At 39.1% G+C, this 22,754-nt stretch overlaps 1 protein-coding gene across 1 annotated transcript in view; it reads left to right on the top strand.

The window, feature by feature from the left end:
- The first annotated feature begins 10,223 nt into the window (after positions 1-10,223).
- parvg (parvin, gamma) overlaps positions 10,224-22,754 on the top strand; it is a 39,397-nt gene continuing 26,866 nt past the window's right edge. The window contains exons 1-5 of the mRNA XM_060839461.1: positions 10,224-10,567; positions 15,072-15,162; positions 19,242-19,306; positions 21,719-21,821; positions 22,518-22,661. Of these exons, the coding sequence (XP_060695444.1) occupies positions 15,087-15,162; positions 19,242-19,306; positions 21,719-21,821; positions 22,518-22,661 (388 nt within the window). The 5' untranslated portion in view covers positions 10,224-10,567; positions 15,072-15,086. The remainder of the gene's footprint in view (positions 10,568-15,071; positions 15,163-19,241; positions 19,307-21,718; positions 21,822-22,517; positions 22,662-22,754) is intronic.

Here is a 22,754-nt window from a genome sequence, read left to right as displayed (position 1 = left end):
ACATCCCTGAATACTATGGGTAGTAGTACCCATCCCTGAATACTATGGACAATTTAGCCAATTCACCTAACCTGCACATCTTTCGCAGACACCTGGAGAATGTGCAAACTCCACACAACAGTAGCCCGAGGCTGGAATCGAACCCGGGTTCCTGGTGCTGTGAGGCAGCAGTGCTAACCACTGAGCCACTGTGCTGCCCCTTGACAAAGGACATTTCTACAGTAGCTGAAGTTGTGGAGTGAAGTAGAAGTACTGAGGATAATGACATCAAAATGAAGTGGCTCTGACATGTTTAGAGGTGCAGGCTGGCTTGCAGTCAAAGCAGATCTCAGAAAATTAGAATGGAGAATCTTGGGCAACTGATCAAAGAATCCCCAAGTCTTGACCAAACAAAGCAACATCTCCTCAGCACAAAGACTGATCTTTTGACCTTCTCAAACTAGAAGAATGTTTCAAGCTAAAAGAATTACTTGTTTGATGAACTGTTACTTAAGTACTCTGTTCCCTAGCTGATGTGTAGGATTAAGGACTTCTGTGTTATCCCCTTAGAAAGTTATTTGATATTCTGTGTTGTACTTAACCTGGGAGACTTAGAAGACTCTGTTACGTACACAGACCAGGAAGACAAGAGTGGTGAAAAGGACATAAATTGTGAGTATCTCTTCATTGTCAAGAAGGGTTTTTTCCCCATTAGCTGTAGGGAAGACATCAAAACATAATTTTGTTGACACAAAAGGAACAGGATGTTGCTTATGTCAGTTCTTTAACAATGGAGTGTTCTGTGTGACTGAGACAGGGACACAGCTCTATTAGTATAGTTAACAAAGGTTCAATACTGGTCAAAAGAGACCAGAGAGACTGTATGAGGGATGTTGATGTCTCTGCTGTACTAGAAAGTCATGGCTAAATGCAAAATATCAAATCATCAGCATCTGATGGTGATATTGTGTTTGTCACTTGCTGGGTCTTCATAGAGCAAGTGCACATTTAACATGGCATCTTGCAGCTGTTGTTTCCACATTTGCGTGCGGTGTGTCCTGAAAAGAGAATGGAAGATCCAGAAAACTCACCAGTAGTCCTCAAGGGTGGAGTATTGTCAAAGGAAGGCAGATCTTAGCCATCTGTTGCTGCTGAATAAACTTTAAGATTCAGGACAAGACAAGCTTCTCCATTTAGTAAATAACACATAATGGCATCAAAATGAAGTAGCTCTGTCATGTTTAGAGGTGCAGGCTGGCTTGCAGTCAAAGCAGCATAAAAGTTACATAGAATGTCTACAAAACAGTGTGCATTGTAGCAAAGTGTAGCTTGCAGCTGTGTCTTCAATTGAAATGCCTCTTGCATGTTGAAGTTATATGGTAGGTTGTAAAAGGTGATGCCGTAGACCATGGATATGGTATCAGAAGGAATAGATACACAGACTCTCATATCTAGTCTAAAACAGGTCTTTTTGCTGTTAAGTAGTAGAAATCATCTGATGATCTATAACGTGCCTGAGAATTACTGTCTTTTTCTTGGGCGAAAATAGGTTGCGATTTATTTTGATATTTTGCCCCACTACAATCCTTGCAATGACTGTTCTGCATCTGCAGGCAGTTCTGAAATGCCATCTTGATATGTTCTGCAATTTTCCCACCAATAGGGAGATGTCTTGTCATACTGAATAAAGAGCAATGGTGCTCTCTTCTCACTGCTTTTTATTTCTAAATGACTTGGCCAACTTGCTGTTCAAATTGGACAGACTTATCTCTGGGGTCCCAAGGGGAAAAAAAATCTGTCTCCTCAGAGAAGGGACTTGTGTTTATGGATTTAGAACCTTTACATGGTGGGAGCAGACCATTTGACTCATCGAGTCCACACCGACCTTCCGAAGAGACCACATCCTCTACCCAGTCTCTGTAACCTTGCATTTCTCAAGACTAATCCAATCTCACATCCCTGAACACTATGATGAATTTAGCATGGCCAATCTACCTAAGCTGCACATCCTTGAAGTGTGAGAAGAAACCGGAGCACCTGAAAGAAACTTGCGCAGACACGGAGACAATGTGCAAATTCCATCCAGACAGTCGCCTGAGGGTAGAGTCAAATCTGGGTCCCTGGTGCTGTGAGGTAGCAGTGCTAACAACTGAGCCTTGTATTTCAAACTACTTGAACAGCCTTTGCCAGCATGTGTTTTCTGAGTTGTAAGAGATCAGAGAGTCTCAATCTGGATGCACAATACAATGTGGTCTCAGTCGGGTGTTCATTCATTGCATTAGATCACTGAATATCTTTTAAGTTATCTTTTTAACCGTTTAGTTTCCAGCCTTCTGCAAGCTGAACTGGGATGTCTCTAGGCCTTCTCCCAGGATAGACCTTCTGCCATACACTGACCATCTGACTGAGTCTAGAGCTCGTCTTTGACAATACCCAAGTGTCACACTGACTTTTCATCAGGGTTCGTCAAGAATTTGTCATGTGCTGCTGACTGATTCAAATGCTATTAATCAGGATGAATGGGAAATTTTATCGAGCAAGGGGGTCCACTACCAATGCCATTAATAGTGAGATCAAACAAAGGGTTGTAGAGAAATCCTCATGCTTCTGAACCTTTTGTTAAGTGTTTGCACTGTACATGTAAATTAATAGGAAACAAGATTATGTAAATGGTATTAGCTTGGTCCTAGTTTCCGCCATTAAAGTTCTTAGTTCTTGAATTCAGTTTGATATGGAAGGTTAGGTATTAGCACTTTAGCATGTCCACCCTGATAAAACCCACCTCTGTCGCATTCATGCTCTGATGAAGAGTCATCTAGACTCATTGTAAGCCTGCTCTCTCTCCATGGATGCTGTCTGACCCACTGTGATCTCTAACATTTGGTGTTTTCACTACAGATATAGCAATATTCCCCTGATTTTACTGTATCAAATTCTGTACTTTTCTTAGGTGCTTTTAAAATTCGTGATTTATTTGTTTGTGCCTGACACTAATGTTTTTATTCTGGGAGGATTCCCCAAAGAAGTCCACACTACCACACATAAATTGTGTGGCTGTGCCAGAAAATTTTAAGAAACAATATTCACTTTGATCTGCCATGCATTTGAAAAATGACAACAATGACCACTAGTCCTATAAAAAGTGAGTCTGGGGAATTAATAATGAAAGATGATGAGATGGCAGATGAATAGGTATCTTGCAATGCACTTCACCAAAGAAGATAAAAGCAACATTCCAGACATACGTATAAATCAGGAAATGGAAGGGAGGGAGGATCTCAAGAAAGTTACAACCATCAAGGATGTGACATTGAGCCAGACTATTGGAACTGTGAGCCGACAGACTCCTGGATGCTTGATAGACTTCACCCTCAGGTCATAAAATAAATAGCTTGATAGATGTTTGAAGCCTGGTTTTGATTTTCCAAAGTTCCCCTAAAGTTAAGCTAGGTTCAGTTCGATTGAAAATAATGAATGTGACTCCTTTATTTCAAAAAGAGAGGAATAAAGAAAGGGGAACTGCAAGCCAGCTAGCTTGCTATCTCTCATCGGGAAGATGTTAAAAGACCTTAAAGCAGGGCACTTAGAAAAGCCCAAGGTGATCCGGCAAAGTAAACATGGTTTAATGAAAGGAAAATCACATTTGTTGAAGTTCTTCAAAGAAGTAATGTACAGTAGATATTATTGGATTTACTAGGATTTTCAGAAAACATTTGAAAAGCTTATTTGATGTCATATCAAAAGTTATTGTTGGTAATAAAAGCACAGTAAGGGTTAACATTGGCATGGATAGAAGATTGACTAGCTAGCAGGCAATGGTAGGCATAAATGAGTCATTTTCTGGTTGGCAAGATGTAATAAGTTGTATGCTACAAGGATCAGTGCTGGATCCTCAATTTCTTAACAGTTTATATAAATGAATGAATAAAGGATCAAAGGAAAGGTTGTTGAATTTGCTGATGATGAATGTAAACTGACAACTACATTGTGAAGAGGGTAGAAAAGAGACCACAAGGGCAGGGAACTAGGTCAAATGAAATGAGTAAATATGTTAAGTATAATGTGGGATATGTGAAATTTCCCATTTTGGCAGCAAGACTAAAAGAAATTATGTAAATAGTGAGAGATTGTGGAGCTTTGAGATGCTGGATGCCCTGCTGATTGAATTATAAAAGCTTAGAATGTCTGTATCACAAGTAATTAGAGAAGTTAATAGAATATTAACATTTAATGCAAGGTTGATTGACGATAAAATTAGAGAGATTATGCTTTACTTATACAGGACATTAAAACCATATTTGGAGTACTGCTTATAGTGGTCTTATTTAAGGAAGGATATAAATGCGTTGGAAGTAATTCAGAGAAAGTTCACTAGATTAATACTGTATCTGGAATGGGCAGGTTGTCTTATGAGAGAAGATTGGACAGGCTAAGCTTACTCACCGGAGTTTAGAAAAATGAGAGGAAAGTTGATTGAACCATATACAGTAAAGACCTGGGGTGTTGAAGGGATGAATATAGAGAGGATGTTTCTTCTTGTGGGAGACTATAGAGCTAGGGATAACTATTTAAATAAAGGATCACCCATTTAAGGCAGAAATTAGGAGAATTCTTTCTCTCAGAGGATTGAAATACTTGTAAATTTTCTTTCAATGACAGTACAAGTTCAGACTTGGAATATTTTAAAGGCAGGGATAGATAATTAATAAGGAGGTGAGGTATTGGCAGAGTTAGGAGAAAACATTAGGTACTCATCAGACGTGATCTTATTGAATAGCAAAACACTTTCAGGCTGCTCACCATTCAAATCATGTGAGCTACCATTTCAAGAGATTCTTGAAAATGTTGTTTTACCATTAAATGGTCGTGGATTTATTCATATGTTTGTCTAAAATTCAGTTATTTAACATTTGCTAAAGTTGCATTGTTGCACATTACATTTTCAAAAATAAGTTGTGTGCAACACAAAGGTCTGATTTATTTCTCATTCCTAGTTGCCTTGAGAAATGATGGCTGTACTACTTAAATTGTTGTGACACAGGGACAGACAGTCAAACTAAATCAGCATTCCTATCTCTGTATTTATAACATGGCAAAATTAAAACCATTGAAGATCCTCAATAGTTACTCCAGTGGTTCCTAATCAGACTTTTGAACAACAAATCCCAGACTTTGCGAATAACTAATTCATGACACTGATTATCTATCTTAAAAGATTTAACAATTTATTAACTATGTTAGAATTTTAGCAGAGATAAAAAATAAACAACAAAATAATCTAATTAAAGTCTTTGCTTTAAACCTGAAGCATTTGTTTTTGGTCCCATTCATACAAAAGCCAGACAACCAAACATACACAGTTGATGGATAAATAAAGGAAAATAACAAAACTGGCCAGATTAATTCAATGGTTTTCTCAATGTGTGGTTTCACAAGTGGACTCCTTCATTGCTTTCCTGGAAATATTGATCAGGGTTACCTTTCCAGTTCACTCACATATAGATTGTAATACTTCAAACTCAGCCTTTTACTCTCTGGGCTTCTAAAAGCTGTCAATGGTAGTTAGGCAGTTCAACATCATCTTGCTGTGTCATCAGCAGACAAACTCATCTCCCTGAAAGCATGATCCAAAATGAACAGCTTCAACTCTGGTCCTGCACTGATAGACCAACTGTCTTTTCCAGACACCCCAACTGCAATTCAACATTTGCCATCTGCTTGAATGTAAGATCTCTTCCAGACTCGCAGGAGCCAATTTCCAGGTGCTGACCTTGATAATAGAAAAGTTCTATCTAGTTAAACACAGTGTGCTTCATTGTTTCTACAGGATTGAGCAAAAATCCCCATCATCTGAAATGCTGGACAAGACCCTGGACTTTTCTAACATCTAAAATACTGGACAAAATCTAGAGTTTAGGCTGCAACAAATATCTACAGAGCCAGAATGATTTCCGTCCGGCACTGTTGTTCAGCCTAGAAGTCCAATCCACTCCATGAGGACAATTAACCAGACCTGAAACTAACTTTTACACCTCAGCCTTCCCAACACAGACTGAATCGAACCTGTACAGATAACAGGCATTCAACTTCAATCAATATTCATTCACAGAGACACTGGATGTTCAACTTCGATCAAAATACATTCACACATGCTCTTAATTATCGGCAAGCCAATTAGCTTCAAAGAGAGCAGCACTAACACGATGGCAAGCACAGTTTGGCGTGAAGACAAGAGATCTGCAATTAATATAATTGGAGGACCCAACTTCAGCCAAGGAGCAATTCCCACACCTATCCCCAGAAGAGGGATCCCGGAGAGCTATCTCCCTGAGCACTATCTGCACAGCTATCTCCAGAAGAAGGATGGACAGGAATTCTGAAACCTACTGGCACAGGCCTGTTTCATACCAGACAACCAGCAGGCCTAAGAACCGACTGACACCAGAAGGCCTCAGGCACATCCTGAGATGAAAATCAACCTGCAAAACCACCAGCAAGTAAGGAAAACCAAGTACTCACTCTCTAAATTCATTATGGGTCCTACAGCATCAATAGACTCCACCAGACTGAAGGCCTACACCATGTGAAATCTTCATCAAGGAACCATGCTGGGACAGCCAGCTGTACTTCACAATCATGTTTCTCCCCAGTGGTGACCTTAAATTGCCAAGACCCCAAGGTTTTCAGCCTAGCTAGCAGGGATGGGAAGGTGGATAGTAGCAGTGCAGGAACCCCAAAGGTAGGAAACCTGATTGGAATCTCTGTGATTAAAGCTGCTATTTAGCCACTAATAGTGCTCAACCTGTATTTAATTTGATAGTGTATTTAATTACTGTCCTCTGTATGGTTGACTGTGTCAATTTCATTGTTTATTACGTCTGCCTTTATTTATTATATTACGCTTCCTTTTTGTATTTAATAAACACAGATTTTTTTTTTGCCCGGAAACGTCTATTTACTGCCTTCTTCACATTCCTAAATAAGTCCAGTGTCAGAACCAGAGATCTGGGGGTGATTCAAACCACCTAAAAAAATCAATAAATTCCTGATCGCATTCCAGAACCCCATGGTTGGCTGTTATCTGTCGGAATCTGTGTCTTTGAATCAAGACTCAGCCTGCAGCTAACCTCCAAGCCTAGCCTCACAAATAGTCTGTTCTTTTCCACTTATCGCAAGCTGTTTCATGAAGTCCACAAGTGGCTATTCCCCTTTAATAGCTCCAAACCACAATTGATAAAAAAATAAAAGCAAAGACTGTGAAAGGTCAGCAAGGGTTCTAACTGAACTGTCTGGGTCCTTTTTTGCAATGGTTCTGTGGAATTGCAGAATTCTGACAGCACAATGAAGGATCTGTTCAGCTAGAATGGTTTATGGCTCAAGAACAATTTGAGGTGTGGTTTGCTACAACATTACCTCTCTTGCCTTCTCAGTGAAAGGTGGTTCTCATGAATTAACTATTGGATTGTTAGAGTGCAGTTGGGAAATATTGTATACTATACTCTGAATGTATGTGTAATGGAAGTGTCAGCAACGAGTACATGTATTCTTGATGGGGGGACAGCTTTACTGACCTTAATGAGAGTGTATCCTTCAGGTACAGTGCTTTATTTAACAATCCTGACTCAAGATCCAAGGATGGTTTTGAGGGACTATTGTTATAGAATGACTAGATTCTGTCCTGCTGTTGCATCTATGATATTTCAATAGGTGTTTAGTTTCAACTTCTGTTCAGTGGTGACCCCCAAGCTTTTGCTTACACCTGAACCAGTAGTGTTGTCTTTGAAAGTGGCTGAAGTACCTGTTCAAGATAGCTTTTTACCCATATAAATGGATGGAGCACTGAACAGCCTCATTCTAAACTAAATGAAAAAGACGGTTATTTCTAATAATATTTTAATAAAGTAATCAAAGATATTTGACAAGTGTCTCTTGCAATGATGTCCTGGAGCTGTGATGATTGCCTTCTGATAAAGAATTTTTTTTTAATGATTCCAGCCATTGGAGGGTATTGCCTTTGTATATTGGAAAATATCCAAATAACTTCAATAATTTTTCTGCAAATTAAAAATTAATTATGTTGAGATTGATAGCTGAAATTAGAATTTTAATTTATCTTTAAGCTAGATCACAAAATCTCATGGAAATTATTAACTTCAAAGGGGTGAGCATATTGGAGATTTTGCCACATAAGATTGTAAAAGCACCAATTATGCAGTTTGGAATTTGTACTAAACATTTCAACAAGTGCCACTGTGGCTGTTTCATATTTACTTCTGTAATGGTACATTTCCAGGCTGATACTTGCTGCACTGTATAAAAATTGGAAAATCTTTGAGTGAGGATAAGGAGGTTGAACATGGTTTGAAGAAGCACCATGAACTCTTGTGTCATTAGGAAGTCTGAAAGAAATGAATAAAATGTCAGAACCATAAGCAACTTTGTTGTGAAATGAAATTGTCATGTAACTCGATTCAGTGAACAGAGAGGAAATGTGATGAAACCGCTGGAGACTGTTTATAGAACTGCCTGTAAGGTCAGGCTTTTCACAACTATATGAAGAGGAAGAATGTACAGACTGAAACATCGTGATGGTGCAGCTCTATTTTAACATTTCTGTCACTTCTCGTTGATCTGTGCATATCAGAGTGAGGGAAGTCACTGTTTGTACTTGTTTTCCACATATTTAGGCCCCTGAAGAATCTCAATTATTCATGGAGTAAATCTCACTTGACATGGTTCCTCCTTGAAGATGAATGCCCTCTGATTCTGAGGTCTAGCAATAGACTTTTCAATTTCTCATTTCCTCATTTTGCATTATCAACTCCCCAGTCTTGTTCTCTAAAGGACCAATGTTTACTACTCTTTTCCTTTTTATAAGCTTTCAGTAGTTCCCGCTATCTACTTCTTTCATCTACTTTCCTTTTTTTTCCAGTAATCTTTGCTGGCCTCTAAAATGTTACCAATTTTTAGCCACTCACTAGATGTCACAATATGTTTTCCTTTTCTTCCAATTTCATAACACATTTAACTTTTTTAAAATTAACCATGTTCATCTTTCTCATAGTCTTTCTTTTAGAATGAAATGATTATTTGAGAGTTATGAAAAAGGTCCTTAATGTCTTATTATTTATATAGCATTTTAAGCTATCTCCATAATCCACTTCAATTTCCATTTTCACATCCTTGTAATCATTTTTATTTAAGCTAAGACCTAAATTTATCACCTCATATTGGATGTGATATTTTATCATGTGACTAATTTTATGGAAAATCTTTTGTGATGGGATTATAAACTAATCCTTTCTCATTAAATATGACAGGATCTAAAACAGCCTGTTCTCTAGTTGTTTCCATAATATATTGTTCTAAGAAACCGTCCAGCTACCTGCTATGAACTCATCCTCTTATCTATATTTTCGTATTTGCATTATCCAACCTACATAAAGATTAAAGGCACCAATAATTACTATAGTACCTTTCTTACAAGCCTGCTGGTGTGGGTAATAGAAGTATTGCACCCATACAGTTCAGTTTGTGACTGTTTGTTGCAGCATTATAGGAGTTTTGTTATGAAGTTTAGTTCATCCTATTATTGAGTTGGAATGTTTGATGTTGGCATCAAATGTGAAAAGTGAAACGTTTCCTCACCAGCATCTTGTTAATTTGCCACTTTGGTGTAAGCTTTTCCACATGTCCCCAAAAAGAACTAAATACCATTGATCAATTTAGTGTATGGAAAGATCAGGATTATTACCACCATCTAAAAAAGTATGAGGTCACCATATCCAGTCAAACTACTTTGAGTGATTGTTAAGTGTCTTAGAGAAATTGCAGTGTGTATTCAGTGTTAGTTGTTTTAAGTGATTAGGTACATACAAGTTAAGAAATAAATTCTGGTGAAATTCATCGTATTAGAACTTAATTCACTGTAAATTGTGTGAGAATATGTACTTTTGAATGCATCTCAACATCAATGGTTCCTCCATAGTGTGAGTGAATGGAACTCAAACATTAAGTTAAAAAAAACATTCAGTTAGTTTAGGTTATCCTGATATTTAGGTCAGTCTTGCAATTCTACTTTGACTCCCCTTCTATCATCTTATAGTGGCTTGTTTCAGTTTTCTGTCTGTTGCAACGGTTAATTGAGGGGGTGGCCCATATCACATCTACTACGAAATCATTTCCGTTACTCAGCGTTGCAGATATCCATATGATCTCCAGTTAAAACCACAAAGGGTGAGGAGGAAGTCACCATAAAGTCAGAAAAATAACTGCTTTGCTAATATAATTGTTTTTTTTTTGTATTTTGTAGGGATTGAGTTGAGCCTACATAAATTCACTTCTCAGATTTCTGCGTAAGAATCTAACAATAGTAAAGTTAGTTATCTCCTTGCCACGGAATTCAATCTCCAGCATGTACATGTGGCCACTGCTGATAAACAAACTGTTTAGTTTTCCGTAATAGCAGCTGAAAATATGAAGTGAAGGAGATGCCTGATAATTTCCCACTTGGCTGAATTCCAGGAAACTGGTGATCTTTTTGGGGGATAAAGAATAATTCACAACTTAAAATTGTGGACTAACAAAGGTAAGTTTTAGAGATCTGTGTACATGCATTTGGCAACATTATACATTCAAATCATGCAAAACATGCTATTTTAAAGTCACAAGTTGCGAATTGTCCTTTCTTTCTCATCTTTCTCGTGCGAACATTATTTTAGAATGCCTTTATGTTAAGTACCCTCTTCTGCAGATTGTAGAGGAGTATTGCAGAATCTAAAATGTCAACCATGCAAGTGTACTGAAATTAATTTCCTAGTCTGTGTTTGTATGCCATTGAGAATTTATTATATATTGTGATTAAGGCACATTTATTTTTTAAAGCAATAACTACATCAATGCATGTTGATTCTGGCTGAAATTCAGAAAGGAAGGAAAGTGGAGTCAGAATTAGAACTAAAACTTGATATTTTTTCTGTATGTATTACAATATTCCAAAAAAAAGTACATTTTGCTTTAATTTTTTGTAATATTTTTATTTTCTTAGTTTAGTGGATAGGAGAATGGTTAACATTACTTCATATGTGTTCAGTGAGAAGAGGCCCAAAAATCCAAACCTAGACAACTTAGGAGCAGAAGTCAGCCATTCAGTCCATCGAGTCTGCTGTACTATTCAATCCGACCATGTCTGATCTGATAAACTTCAACTCCAATTTATTGTTTTTTTCCATTAGCTTGAACCCCTTACTAATTAAAAATCTGTCTCTGCCCTCTGAGAAAAAAGACTTTTCATCTCTGTCTTAAATGGATGACCATTACTCTAATATTATGTCCTCTGATCCTCGACACTCTCACAAGGGGAATCTATCTTTCTGCATTCACACAGTCAAATCCTGTAAGAACCTTGTATGTTTGAGTAAGGTTGCCTCTCATTCTTCTCTATTTCAATGAGTACAAGCCTAATCTACACAACCTCCATTCATTTGCCAGTATATTCACCTGACTGCCTCCAATGCCAGTGTACTTTCTGTAGAGAAGGGGCTCAAAACTGTTCACAGTATTCCATCTGTGGTCTGACTAATGCTTTCCATTGCCCTTGAAATAAAGACCGAAATTCCACTGGCCTTCTGTATTACTTGCCAACCTCAGATGCTTGCTTGTAATGATCCATTCAGAGAAAGAGGTTTGAAGAATTGTGCAGCTGGTAAAATCAGTGAAACCTGAACAAAAGCCATTCCCACTTCTGAAAAAACACTACGAAGGCCAGTATTCCATCACCAAGTCTCCCTTTATTTACATGTGCATTGTACGTGACACTGACCCAGCTAGCTCCTAGAATGAACAGACTCTCTGACACTCCTGTTTATATCTGTCAGCCAGGACTCCCTGATTGGATTAGGTTAACAGCCTCAATCAGGGAACTTATATTCAATGAGATCTACCTAACTGATCTTATTCCAATTGCTACAACTTCCATTTGTATGTTTTGCAACTGCCCTGAATGTGCTCTGCTCCTTTATTCTTGGAAATTGTTGTGTTTCTTTTCATAGTATTATTACCTCAGGCCATCCATTGTTCTTCCATATCAGCAAAATGACTTGTAAAATGCAGCAATTAAAAATTCTTCAGTGCGCTTTCTTTCAATCATTGAAGTCTCTCACCTCATCCTGATTTTTTTGTTATCCATCATGTGCCATTAAAATCAGATTTAAAAATTGACTCCTGTGAGGTGCTTGGACAAGAACTCCCCATTTGATTCTTCTCTGATCTGTAACAATTTTCCTCATTTATCCTGTTTTCATCTTATAGTCTCATAACTGAGACTTGTAACCATTTGGAACTTCAATGTCCAAGTCAACATGTCTGTACTTACCGAGACAGCATGTTTAGGTTCCAAAAAGTGGCACTTACATCAATGAAAATTTCAATTTACATGGTACCATTAATTTGGAAAAATCTCCTGAGGCACTTCACAAAGGCATATTTGGATGTTAAATGAAAGGTCATGATGGAAGACAACACCAAAGCTTAATCAGAGCTGGCTTTAATGAGGGCTTTAAGGAGAGAGAAGGAGGTGCAGAGGTTATGAATTTAAGGAGGAAGTATCTGATTTGATTTGATTTATTATTGTCACATGTACCTAAGTACAGTGAAAACTTATATTTTGTGAGCAATACAGGCAGATCAATGCAAATAAGAACATACAGATCATAGGGTGTGTAAACAGAGTGAGGTATTCAAGGTTACGGCTGCACAGGAGGTGTACAAAGCAAAATCAACATTATTTGAAAATAGAGAGGTCCATTTAGCTGTCTAATAATAGAAGGGAAGAAGCTGTTCTTGAACATGTTGGTGTGTGTGTGTGTGTGTGTGTGTGTGTGTTCGTTCAAGCTTCTGTATCTTCTGCTTGACAGAAGAGGTTGGAAGACAGTATTACTGGGATAGGAGGGGTCTTTGCTGCTGTTGGCAGCCTGTTCATGACAGCGAGAAGTGTAAATGGACTCCATAGATGGGACGTTTGGCTTTTGTGATGATTTGGGCTGTGTACACAACTTTCTGTAGTTTCTTACAGTCCTGGGCAGAGCAGTTGCCATGCCAACCCATTATGCACCCAGACAAAATGCATTCTGTGGTGCATCTGTAAAAGATGGTGACGGCCCTTATGGACATGCTGAATTTCCTAAATTGCCTGAGGAAGAAGAGACATTGCTGTGCCTTCTTGACTGTCATATCTCTGTGGGAGCTCCAGGATAGATTGTTGGTTATCATCACTCCGAGGAACTTGATGCTCTCAACCCCCTCCATCTTCACTCCATTGATGTAGATAGGGGTGTGTTCTCCTTTTTTCCTGAAGTCAATGATCAATTATTTTGTCTTGCTGATTTTGAGAGAGAGATTGTCACCATTGCACCATGACACTAAGCCCTTCATCTTCTGTTTTTTTATTCTGACTCATCATTATCTGATATCTGGCCTGTTGAGCTGACATTGCTGAAGGCATAGCAGTCGATGTTGGAATGAAGGAATAGTGAGACACCCAACGAGTCCAAGGTCCGAGCACCAGTATGTTTTCTTTAGGGAGGATTTTAAAATTGGAGGGCCAGGGAATGGAATAAAAGATCAGTAAGAATGTGTGGTGTATGAGCAGAATTTTATGTAGGGCAGGGTATAGGCATCAAAGGTATGGATGAACTGAATGTCCAAGCAGATTGGAAGGTGGCTAGGGTATCATGAGAATAACTGAGTCTGAAAATGACATTGCATGGATAAATGTTCTGCCAGCAGATGTACAAAGATAGATGAAGGTGAATACTAATGGGGTTGGAAGTAGATTAACTATCTCTACAATATATCAATAGTAGTAATGATAAAGCAAATTTGTGGCAATTTACATTGCACCATTAATTCCTTAGTGGACATCATCAAGCATAGTCACATTGAGTGCATGCATTTTTTTTCATCATACTACAATATTTCCCTCTTTAAGTTATGATAGCAGATCCTATTTTCTTGTTCTGCAAATGAAGGGAATGTAGAATGAGAACAGATCTCTCGGATGAAATTGACATAACCCACCACACCACCCAAAACGTGGATTAGGAGGTGGGATGGTCCAGAAAGTAAATGGGTGGCTAACCTGCTCATCCAGCCTGTTCTCTCCCTTACTGGTGGTGACTAAGGTGTCAGGCACCCCATCCACCATTAGGCCTATTGAGACTTTTAAGTGGATTATTGACTCCTTCTTAAGGGCCCCATTGTGACTCCACCACAACTGTTAGCTCTGTGGGGAAGATAATTAACCCAGCTCCTTTCACTGCACAGGCTAACCATGGGCATGTAATGGGGAGAGGGGAGGTGGAGGTATCATCTTTATGATTCCCTGTGCCCTGCTGCCAACTCCCCAAAATGATACATCCCTTGTCTCCCTCCACACGCCCTGAGTCTCCTAGTTGGGTCTGGCCAAAACCCCAAGCAAGTCTGCAATTCACTTTGTTCTTCTTCAGGATTGCCTCCAGTCCCAACAGTGACCATTACTTTCTCCTGATGCTCGTGGAACTTTGGATCTATTGGCCAATCAGATTGATTTAACTTGAGACTTCCAGTCTTTAAGGGACTCAGATCCCTTTCTGAGCTTCTTAAAGCTATTCTCAGAATATTATCCCTGCAGAGTGCTGTGTTTCTGATCCGTAAGGTGCCAGTAGACTTTTGGGAAGCAGGTGAGGATGGTAATCCGTTCTTTTTGTGAGATCCACCCTACGGAGTATTCTTAGCACTTTTGTTTTTGAAAAATCATCAACTAAGAAAGGTGTTGAGGTGAAAGTCAGTAGAAAAAATGTTCCCAAATTATTTGTGTGATACTGTTGTGAAAAGTCTCACAAATGTCAACTGAGTACAATAGGCTGTGGGATTTGTGATACTTGATGTGGTTATCTGTCTTGAACTAGCCTGTACATTTGTTATGCCTGGTGGCTATCTGAGTAAAGCAGGTACTCGATAAAGTCTGATGAATGGAGCTCTATTCATTTAAAACTTACAGATAATATTTTATAGAGACTTGTTTTGTAGAGATATGTACATATTTGTATCTACAGGAGAAGCAAAGTGAGATGGATTCATCAATTCCTAATCTTGTCACTGAGTATGAAGAATTTAAACCATCAACAGAAATTGACGTTGCTCCAGGTTTGTGCTCACGTTGCTTTTAAAAAATGTTTCATTTAAATTTTCTCTTGGCATCTCTACACAATATGTTTTTCTGTTGAGAGACAAAATGTTCCAGTGTTATATCCTGATCATGTAGCAGGAAAGACAACTCAGGTAGAACAGGTTGATGTCCCAAAACTATTCAGAGGGGGTGTTAAAAAGCATAATAGAAAAGCAAAGATGGATTATGAGAAAAAACTGGCAACTAACGTAAAGGAAATACTAAAGTTTTCTATAAGCACATCAATAGTAAAAGGGTGGTAAAGGGAAGATTAGTGATTTAAGGATCAAAAAGGGGATTTATACATTGAAGCAGGAGGCATGGATGAGATATTAATTGTATGCTTTACTTTAACAAGAAAATAATGCTGCCCAGGAAATGTTGAGAGAGATGGAAGCTGTGACTGAAATTGATAAGGAGAAATCGTTGGATAAGTTATTTATACTTAAAGTTGACAAAGCAGTGGGACCGGTTTAGATGCATCCATTGAAGTAAAAGAGAATGACAATTATAGGGACACTGACCATTGTCATTCAGACTTCCGAGACACAGAGGAGGTGTCAAGGACTGCACAATAAAAGACACTATGCCCTAGTTCAGAAAAGGTTGTAAGGATAAGGCTATCAATTACAGACCAGTCAGTTTAACCTCAGTATGAAACTTCTGGAAACAATTATTGGGACAGAATTAGTGGTCACATAGGAAAAAAAAATGTTTTTTTTTAGGAAGACTCAGACTAGGGAAAGGAGAAATTGTGTTTGGCTTACTTGTTGGAATTTTTTGAAGGGGTAACAGAAAGGCTGATGAGGGAAATGCTGTTGGTGTGGTGTATTAGAATTTTGAAAAAGGATACAGTAGCCCATACTTGTGAAAAATGTTATACAGCTCATGGAACAAAACGGACAGTAGCAAAGTAGATACAATATTGGCTGAGTAATTGGAAATAAAATAATTCAGAAATGAGATAACACGAATCCAGAGAAAGTATATTCCTGTCAGGGTGAAAGGGAAGGCTGGTGGGAATAGGGAATGCTGAATGACTAAAGAAATTGAGAGTTTGGTTAAGAAAGAGAAGGAAGGATATGTCAGGTATAGACAGGATAGATCGAGTGAATCCTTAGAAGAGTATAAAGGAAGTAGGAGTATACTTAAGACGGAAATCAGGAGGGCAAAAAGGGGACTTGAGATAACTTTGGCAAATAGAATTAAGGAGAATCCAAAGGGTTTTTACAAATATATTAAGGACAAAAGGGTAACTAGGGAGAGAAAAGGACCCCTCAAAGATCAGCAAGGCGGCCTTTGTGTGGAGCCACAGAAAATGTAGGAGATACTAAATGAATATTTTGCATCAGTATTTACTGTGGAAAAGGAAATGAAAGATATAGACTGTAGGAAATTAGATGGTGACATCTTGCAAAATGTCCAGATTACAGATGATGAAGTGCTAGACGTCTTGAAACGGTTAAAGGTGGATAAATCCCCAGGACCTGATCAGCTGTACCCGAGGATTCTGTGGGAAGCTAGAGAAGTGATTGCTGGTCCTCTTGATGAGATATTTGTATCATCGATAGTCACAGGTGAGATGCCGGAACACTGGAGGTTGGCAAATGTTTAAGAAGGTGGGGAAAGATAAGCCAGGGAACTATAAACTGGTGAGCCTGACCTCAGTGGTGGGCAAGTTGTTGGAGGGAATCCTGAGGGACAGGATGTACAAGTATTTGGAAAGGCAAGGACTGATTCGGGATAGTCAACATGGCTTTGTGCATGGGAAGTCATGTCTCACAAACTTGATTGAGTTTTTTGAGCAAGTAACAAAGAAGATTGATGAGGGCAGAGCAGTAGATGTGATCTATATGGACTTCAGTAAGGCGTTCGACAAGGTTCCCCACGGGAGACTGATTAGCAAGGTTAGACCTTATGGGATACAGGGAGAACCAGCCATTTGGATACAGAACTGGCTCAAAGGTAGAAGACAGAGTGTGGTGATGGAGGGTTGTTTTTCAGACTGGAGGACTGTGACCAGTGGAGTGCCACAAGGATTGTTGCTGGGTCCTCTACTTTTTGTCATTTACATAAATGATTTGGGTGCGTGCATAAGAGGTACAGTGAGTAAGTTTGCAGATGACACCAAAATTGGAGGTGTAGTGGACAGCGAAGAGGGTTACCTCAGATTACAACAGGATCTGGACCAGATGGGTCAATGGGCTGAGAATTCAGATACATGCGAGGTGCTGCATTTTGGGAAAGCAAATCTTAGCAGGATTTATACACTTAATGGTAAGGTCCGAGGGAGTGTTGTTGAACAAAGAGACCTTGGAGTGCAGGTTCATAGCTCCCTAAAAGTGGAGTCGCGGGTAGATAGGATAGTGAAGAAGGTGTTGGTATGCTTTCCTTTATTGGTCAGGGTATTGAGTACAGGAGTTGGGAGGTCATGTTGCGGCAGTACAGGACGTTGATTAGGCCACTGTTGGAATATTGCGTGCAATTCTGGTCTCCTTCCTATTGGAAGGATGTTGTGAAACTTGAAAGGGTTCAGAAAAGATTTACAAGGATGTTGCCAGGATTGGTGGATTTGAGCTATAGTGAGAGGCTGAACAGGCTGGGCTGTTTTCCCTGGAGCGTCGGAGGCTGAGGGGTGACCTTATAGAGGTTTACAAAATTATGAGGGGCATGGATAGGATAAATAGACAAAGTCTTTTCCCTGTGGTTGGGGAGTCCAGAACCAGAGGTCATAAGTTTATGGTGAGAGGGGAAAGATATAAAAGAGACCTAAGGGGCAACCTTTTCACGCCAAGGGTGGTACGTGTATGAAATGAAGTGTCAGAGGAAGTGGTGGAGGCTGGTACAATTGCAACATTTAAGAGGCATCTGGATGAGTATATGAATAGGAAGGGTTTGGAGGGATATGGGGCTGGGTGCTGGCAGGTGGGACTAGATTGGGTTGGGATATCTGGTCAGCATGAACGAGTTGGACCGAAGAGTCTGTTTCCATGCTGTACATCTCTCTGACTCTTTTACAGGCAGAGAGAGCAGTTATTAAAGCATATTGTATCCTGAGCTTTATTAATAGGGCACCAAAGACAAGAAAAAGGAGGATATGCTGAACTTATACTAGTTAGACTTCAACTGGAATATTGTGTTCGGTTCTGAATGCTACACTACAGGAAGGACACAAGTGTTTTAGAGAGACTGAAAAGGGGTTATGAAAATAGTTCTTAGGATGAGAACCCTCAGTATGAGGATAAAGAGAAAATGCTGGAAAATCTCAGCAGGTCTGGCAGCATCTGTAAGGAGAGAAAAAGAGCTGACATTTCGAGTCTAACTGACCCTTTGTAAAAGCTGGGCTCAGTATGAGGATAGAGCTGAAAATGTGTTGCTGGAAAAGCGCAGCAGGTCAGGCAGCATCCAAAGAGCAGGAGAGTCGACGTTTCGGGCATGAGCCCTTCTTCAGGAATCTAGGAGAAAGTGATTATTTGAATAGCAACACTGTGAAAGGGTATGGGGAAAAGGCAGAACAATGGCATTAAGTCATAATTCTTCCAGACAAACCAATGCAGACATCAGCCGGTGTCTGTTACTAGTGAGCTGAACGGTCATCTTCTGTCCAGTAGTGATTCTGTGTAATATCTCTGTATTGTATTTAATATTTTAAATGTTAATTTTCTTTCCTGCACCAGTTTCTGCAAATGATGCTATGTAACTGATTTATGCCAAAGCTCCTGTATTTAAAAGAGCTTCTGGATGGTCTGCACCCCTACACCTGTGGGTTTCATCACCCAGTGAATTTGCCATTTTCTGGTTGCTATAGCCTAATCAGCACTATAAACAGCTGTTTGGAAATTGCAGACTTAATCCTACATCTGATCGTACTGCTCAAAACTTTACTGCTGGTAAAGCCCAAAATGACCTATATAATTGATACTGACATTGGCCATTGCATGCAATGGTTTGTCACTTGCAAACAATTCCTGACTGTATTGGCTCAGTGGAATATGCTGAGAAGAAATGTTACTTATCGATTTACTGTTTATTTGGATATCCCTTTTTGCTTTCACAGGTGAAAGGAGAAAATTTATACAACCAAATTCACTCAAGGATCCGAAATTGGACCAATTAATGACGGTTAAAAACTTCACCTTCCTTCTGTTTTTATTGTGATCACTCACAATGTAGATTGAGATGAACGTGTAGACCTTTATCTGTCTGGAGAAGAGGTCAGATTTCTATTGATTTTACTTCTAAATCCTGAACACTTTGGGATTGAGTGACACTTCATAGCCCACTTGCCCTTTTGAAATCTCAGTGGTCCATCACATGTCTGAACACTGAAGTCAGGACCAGCTTCAGGATAATGGTCTCCAGGTTCATTTTTAAAAGAACTTTACATGGCATTTGTAACTTTAAAAACAAAATGTTAAATTGTTTGAAAAAGTCCCACATGAGAAGTTAATGTGTAAAATCAAAGCACACAGCGTTGATAAAATGCCAGCATAGATAGAGAATTTGTTAGCAGACAGGGAATAGAGTAGGAATAAATGTCTTTTTCAGAGTAGAAGGCAGGATATGTGAAGTACTTGGGCCCTACTTCTTCAAGATGTACATTAGTGTTTTGGGTAAGGTAATCAAATGTCCACTTTGCCAAAAACAGGGAGTGAGAGTGCTCAGGAGGATGTAAAGAGGCTTCAGAGTGATTTAGTTAAGTAGAATGAGTGAACAAATGCATGGCAGATGCTATAAAATATTGATAAGTATGAAGCTGTCCACTTCAGTCAGAAAAGATGAATGGCAGAGTACTATTGAAATGGTATAGATTGGGAAATGCTAATGCATAAAGGAACCTGGTTATTCTTGTCACCAAAAGCGAGCATGCATGTGTTGCAAGCAGTTAGGAAGTTCATTGCACAGAAAAGCTGTGATTGCAGGAACAAGGAAGTCTTATTTCAGCAGTGGAGAGCCTTGATGAGACCACACCTAGAGCATTGCATGCAGGTTTGGTCTCATTTCAGAGAAAAGTCTATACTTGCCATAGAGGCAGTGCAACGCATGTTCATCAGACTGATTCCGGGGTTGGCAGGTTTGTACTGTGAAGAGAGATCGATTAGGCCTCTGTTGACTGGATGTCAGTAGAATAAGAGGGGATCTCATTGAAACATGTAAAATTCTGACCTGGATAGACAGATTGGATCAAGGATGCTGTCGCACTTGGTCAGAGGGTCCAGAACAAAGGGTCAGGCTCTCAGGATACGATGCACCCTATTTCGACTAAGATGAGGAGAAAGTTCTTCCCTCAAAAAGTGGTGAAACTTCATCAATCTCTATCACATAAAGCTAGGTCACGAAATATATTCAAGGAATAAATAGATTTCTACATGTTATTGATGTCAAAGTATATGGGAGAATGGGAGGGTGAGGTATGGCATTGAGAAAAGGGTCAGCCCTGATCATGTTGAATGGTGGAGTGAGATCGATGGGCTAAATGGCCTACTCCTACTATTTTCTATATTTCTATTTCATTCTGGTTTCTGTAACCCCTGCCCTCCACGTGCACCGATACACTCTATTTCAAATCACCCCATCCCACTGCCCCTAACCTTCACTCTTCTGGTTCATCCTTTGACCTTTTCCCTGAATGCCTCTCCATTTCCCCTCCTGACCCATACCCCTGGTAGTCCCCTTCTCTCCTGCAATCTGGTTTTCAGCTTCAGCTTCTATACCTCTCTTCTCAGCCTGACATTTAAGGGTTTGGGCAGAGTAGATGGAGTGAAACTGTTCCCATTGGCAGAATGGTCGAAAACCACAGGACACCAATTTCAGGTGAAATTAAGTTTTTAAAAACTCAAGGAGTAAGGGACAACATTTTACAAGGCGAGGGAAATGCACAGCCTGAGAATTTTGTGGACGTTGATTCAGTCATGGCTTTCAAAAGAGAATTTGATAATTACCTGTAAAGGAAAGGATTGCAAGTCTCCAGGGGATAAAAAGCAGGCATCAGGAATGTTGCTCTTGCAAAGAGCCGGTGCATATCTGAAAGGCTGAATTGCTTCTCTCTGGTTGTATGGTCAATTATGCTATGACTCCCTGGTTTGAAGTCTTTTTGTGTTTATACATATTTGTTATTCTTCAACCATCTGGTTGAGATTAACTTGTGGATTGCTACTGTGTAACAGATTTTGGCTCCAAGTTATAAGGAGAAAACAGAGCAAGAAAGCTGGGATGCTCTCTGGCATGAGGGATTAGAAATGTGAAAATATTTTGAGTATTTTGTATGGACAGATAGCATAGTGTTTACTTTGGAATCTCACCCTTTAAAGCAGCTAGTTAACATAGAGAAAGCTTTTTTATGATAAATGTTAAATTTATAATGGAAAATTTGACAATAGGGAATAATATTTGCGGATGAAACCTTCATGCAAATGTTAGCTTTTTATTAGCTTTTTTATTATGCCACTAGATATTGTGCCATTTAATTTAAAAAGCAGTTTGGAATTTATTTGCTTATGAACTGCTGAACCAGCTCTTATTGCCTCTTCTCAGTTTCTCATTGACTGGATCAATGCTACATTGAAGCAGGATCATATTGTTGTCCAATCACTAGAAGAAGACCTATATGATGGATTAATACTACACCATCTGCTAGGTAAGCCTGTCAAGACCCAGCGTGCTTCAGTTCTGTTGCCCTTATGGTATTTTGTTTGTTTCCTTACCACAAACATTATCTGGTGTAAAGGAAATGCATGTGGTCAAATTGGAAACTGACTTTAGACAATATTTTGGATTACTTCCTGAATCCATGTGTTTTTAAACAGGGAAGGGTGCATTTCTTGACCAAGTCCTGGGAACTGATAGTGCAAACAATTGAGATGAAAGTAAGGTAACAATTGAGAAGTCTTGAACATAATGTTGTTGTTCAATGCAAGGATGCCAAAGGTTCAAAGTTAAAGGTGTTGGGCTCTATGGAACAGTCCTCTTTAAATGTGCACAAGTGAAGTATAGCTGAGGACAAATTGAACAAGAGAGTGTTAAGAAAAGTCCCAGGCTCCATATCAGAGTAGACTATAATTAACCCAGAACTGATGAGCACTTCCCAATCTTCAAATTTGTTTGATAACAGCAATTGAGTTGTGATTCACTTGAACTTAATGGCTAGAATTGTAGCTGTAAACATTAGAAATGAGAAAGTATGATAATAAGCATCAGTTTTAAGAATGCAAGGCAGATGCTTCTTGTAGCAGTAGAAAGACAGAGCAATAGCTCGTCGGCCTATATGTATCTGCACAGCCGAGAGTTCAGTTTCAAGCAGAAAGTTTTTATTTTCCCTGTATCTCTCCATTAGCACATTTAGGAAACATCAAGCTGGATGTGGAGGAAATTGCTGTGTCTGCCAATGCACAGAAACAGAAACTACGTGTCATACTGGAAACTGTAAACCAACTTCTCCAAATTACAGATGATCATAATCTGAACTGGAGTACTGAATGTAAGTATTCAGCAGAATGCAGATGAGCTTTAATATCAGTTTACATGCCCTCTGTTTCATATTAAAATATACTATAATATAGATCACTGAATG

Source organism: Hemiscyllium ocellatum, chromosome 19, assembly GCF_020745735.1.
Source record: "Hemiscyllium ocellatum isolate sHemOce1 chromosome 19, sHemOce1.pat.X.cur, whole genome shotgun sequence".
Classification (NCBI taxonomy): Eukaryota; Metazoa; Chordata; class Chondrichthyes; order Orectolobiformes; family Hemiscylliidae; genus Hemiscyllium; species Hemiscyllium ocellatum.
The sequence above is the reverse complement of the archived record's forward strand: the minus strand, read 5'-3'. Positions and strand labels throughout refer to the sequence as shown.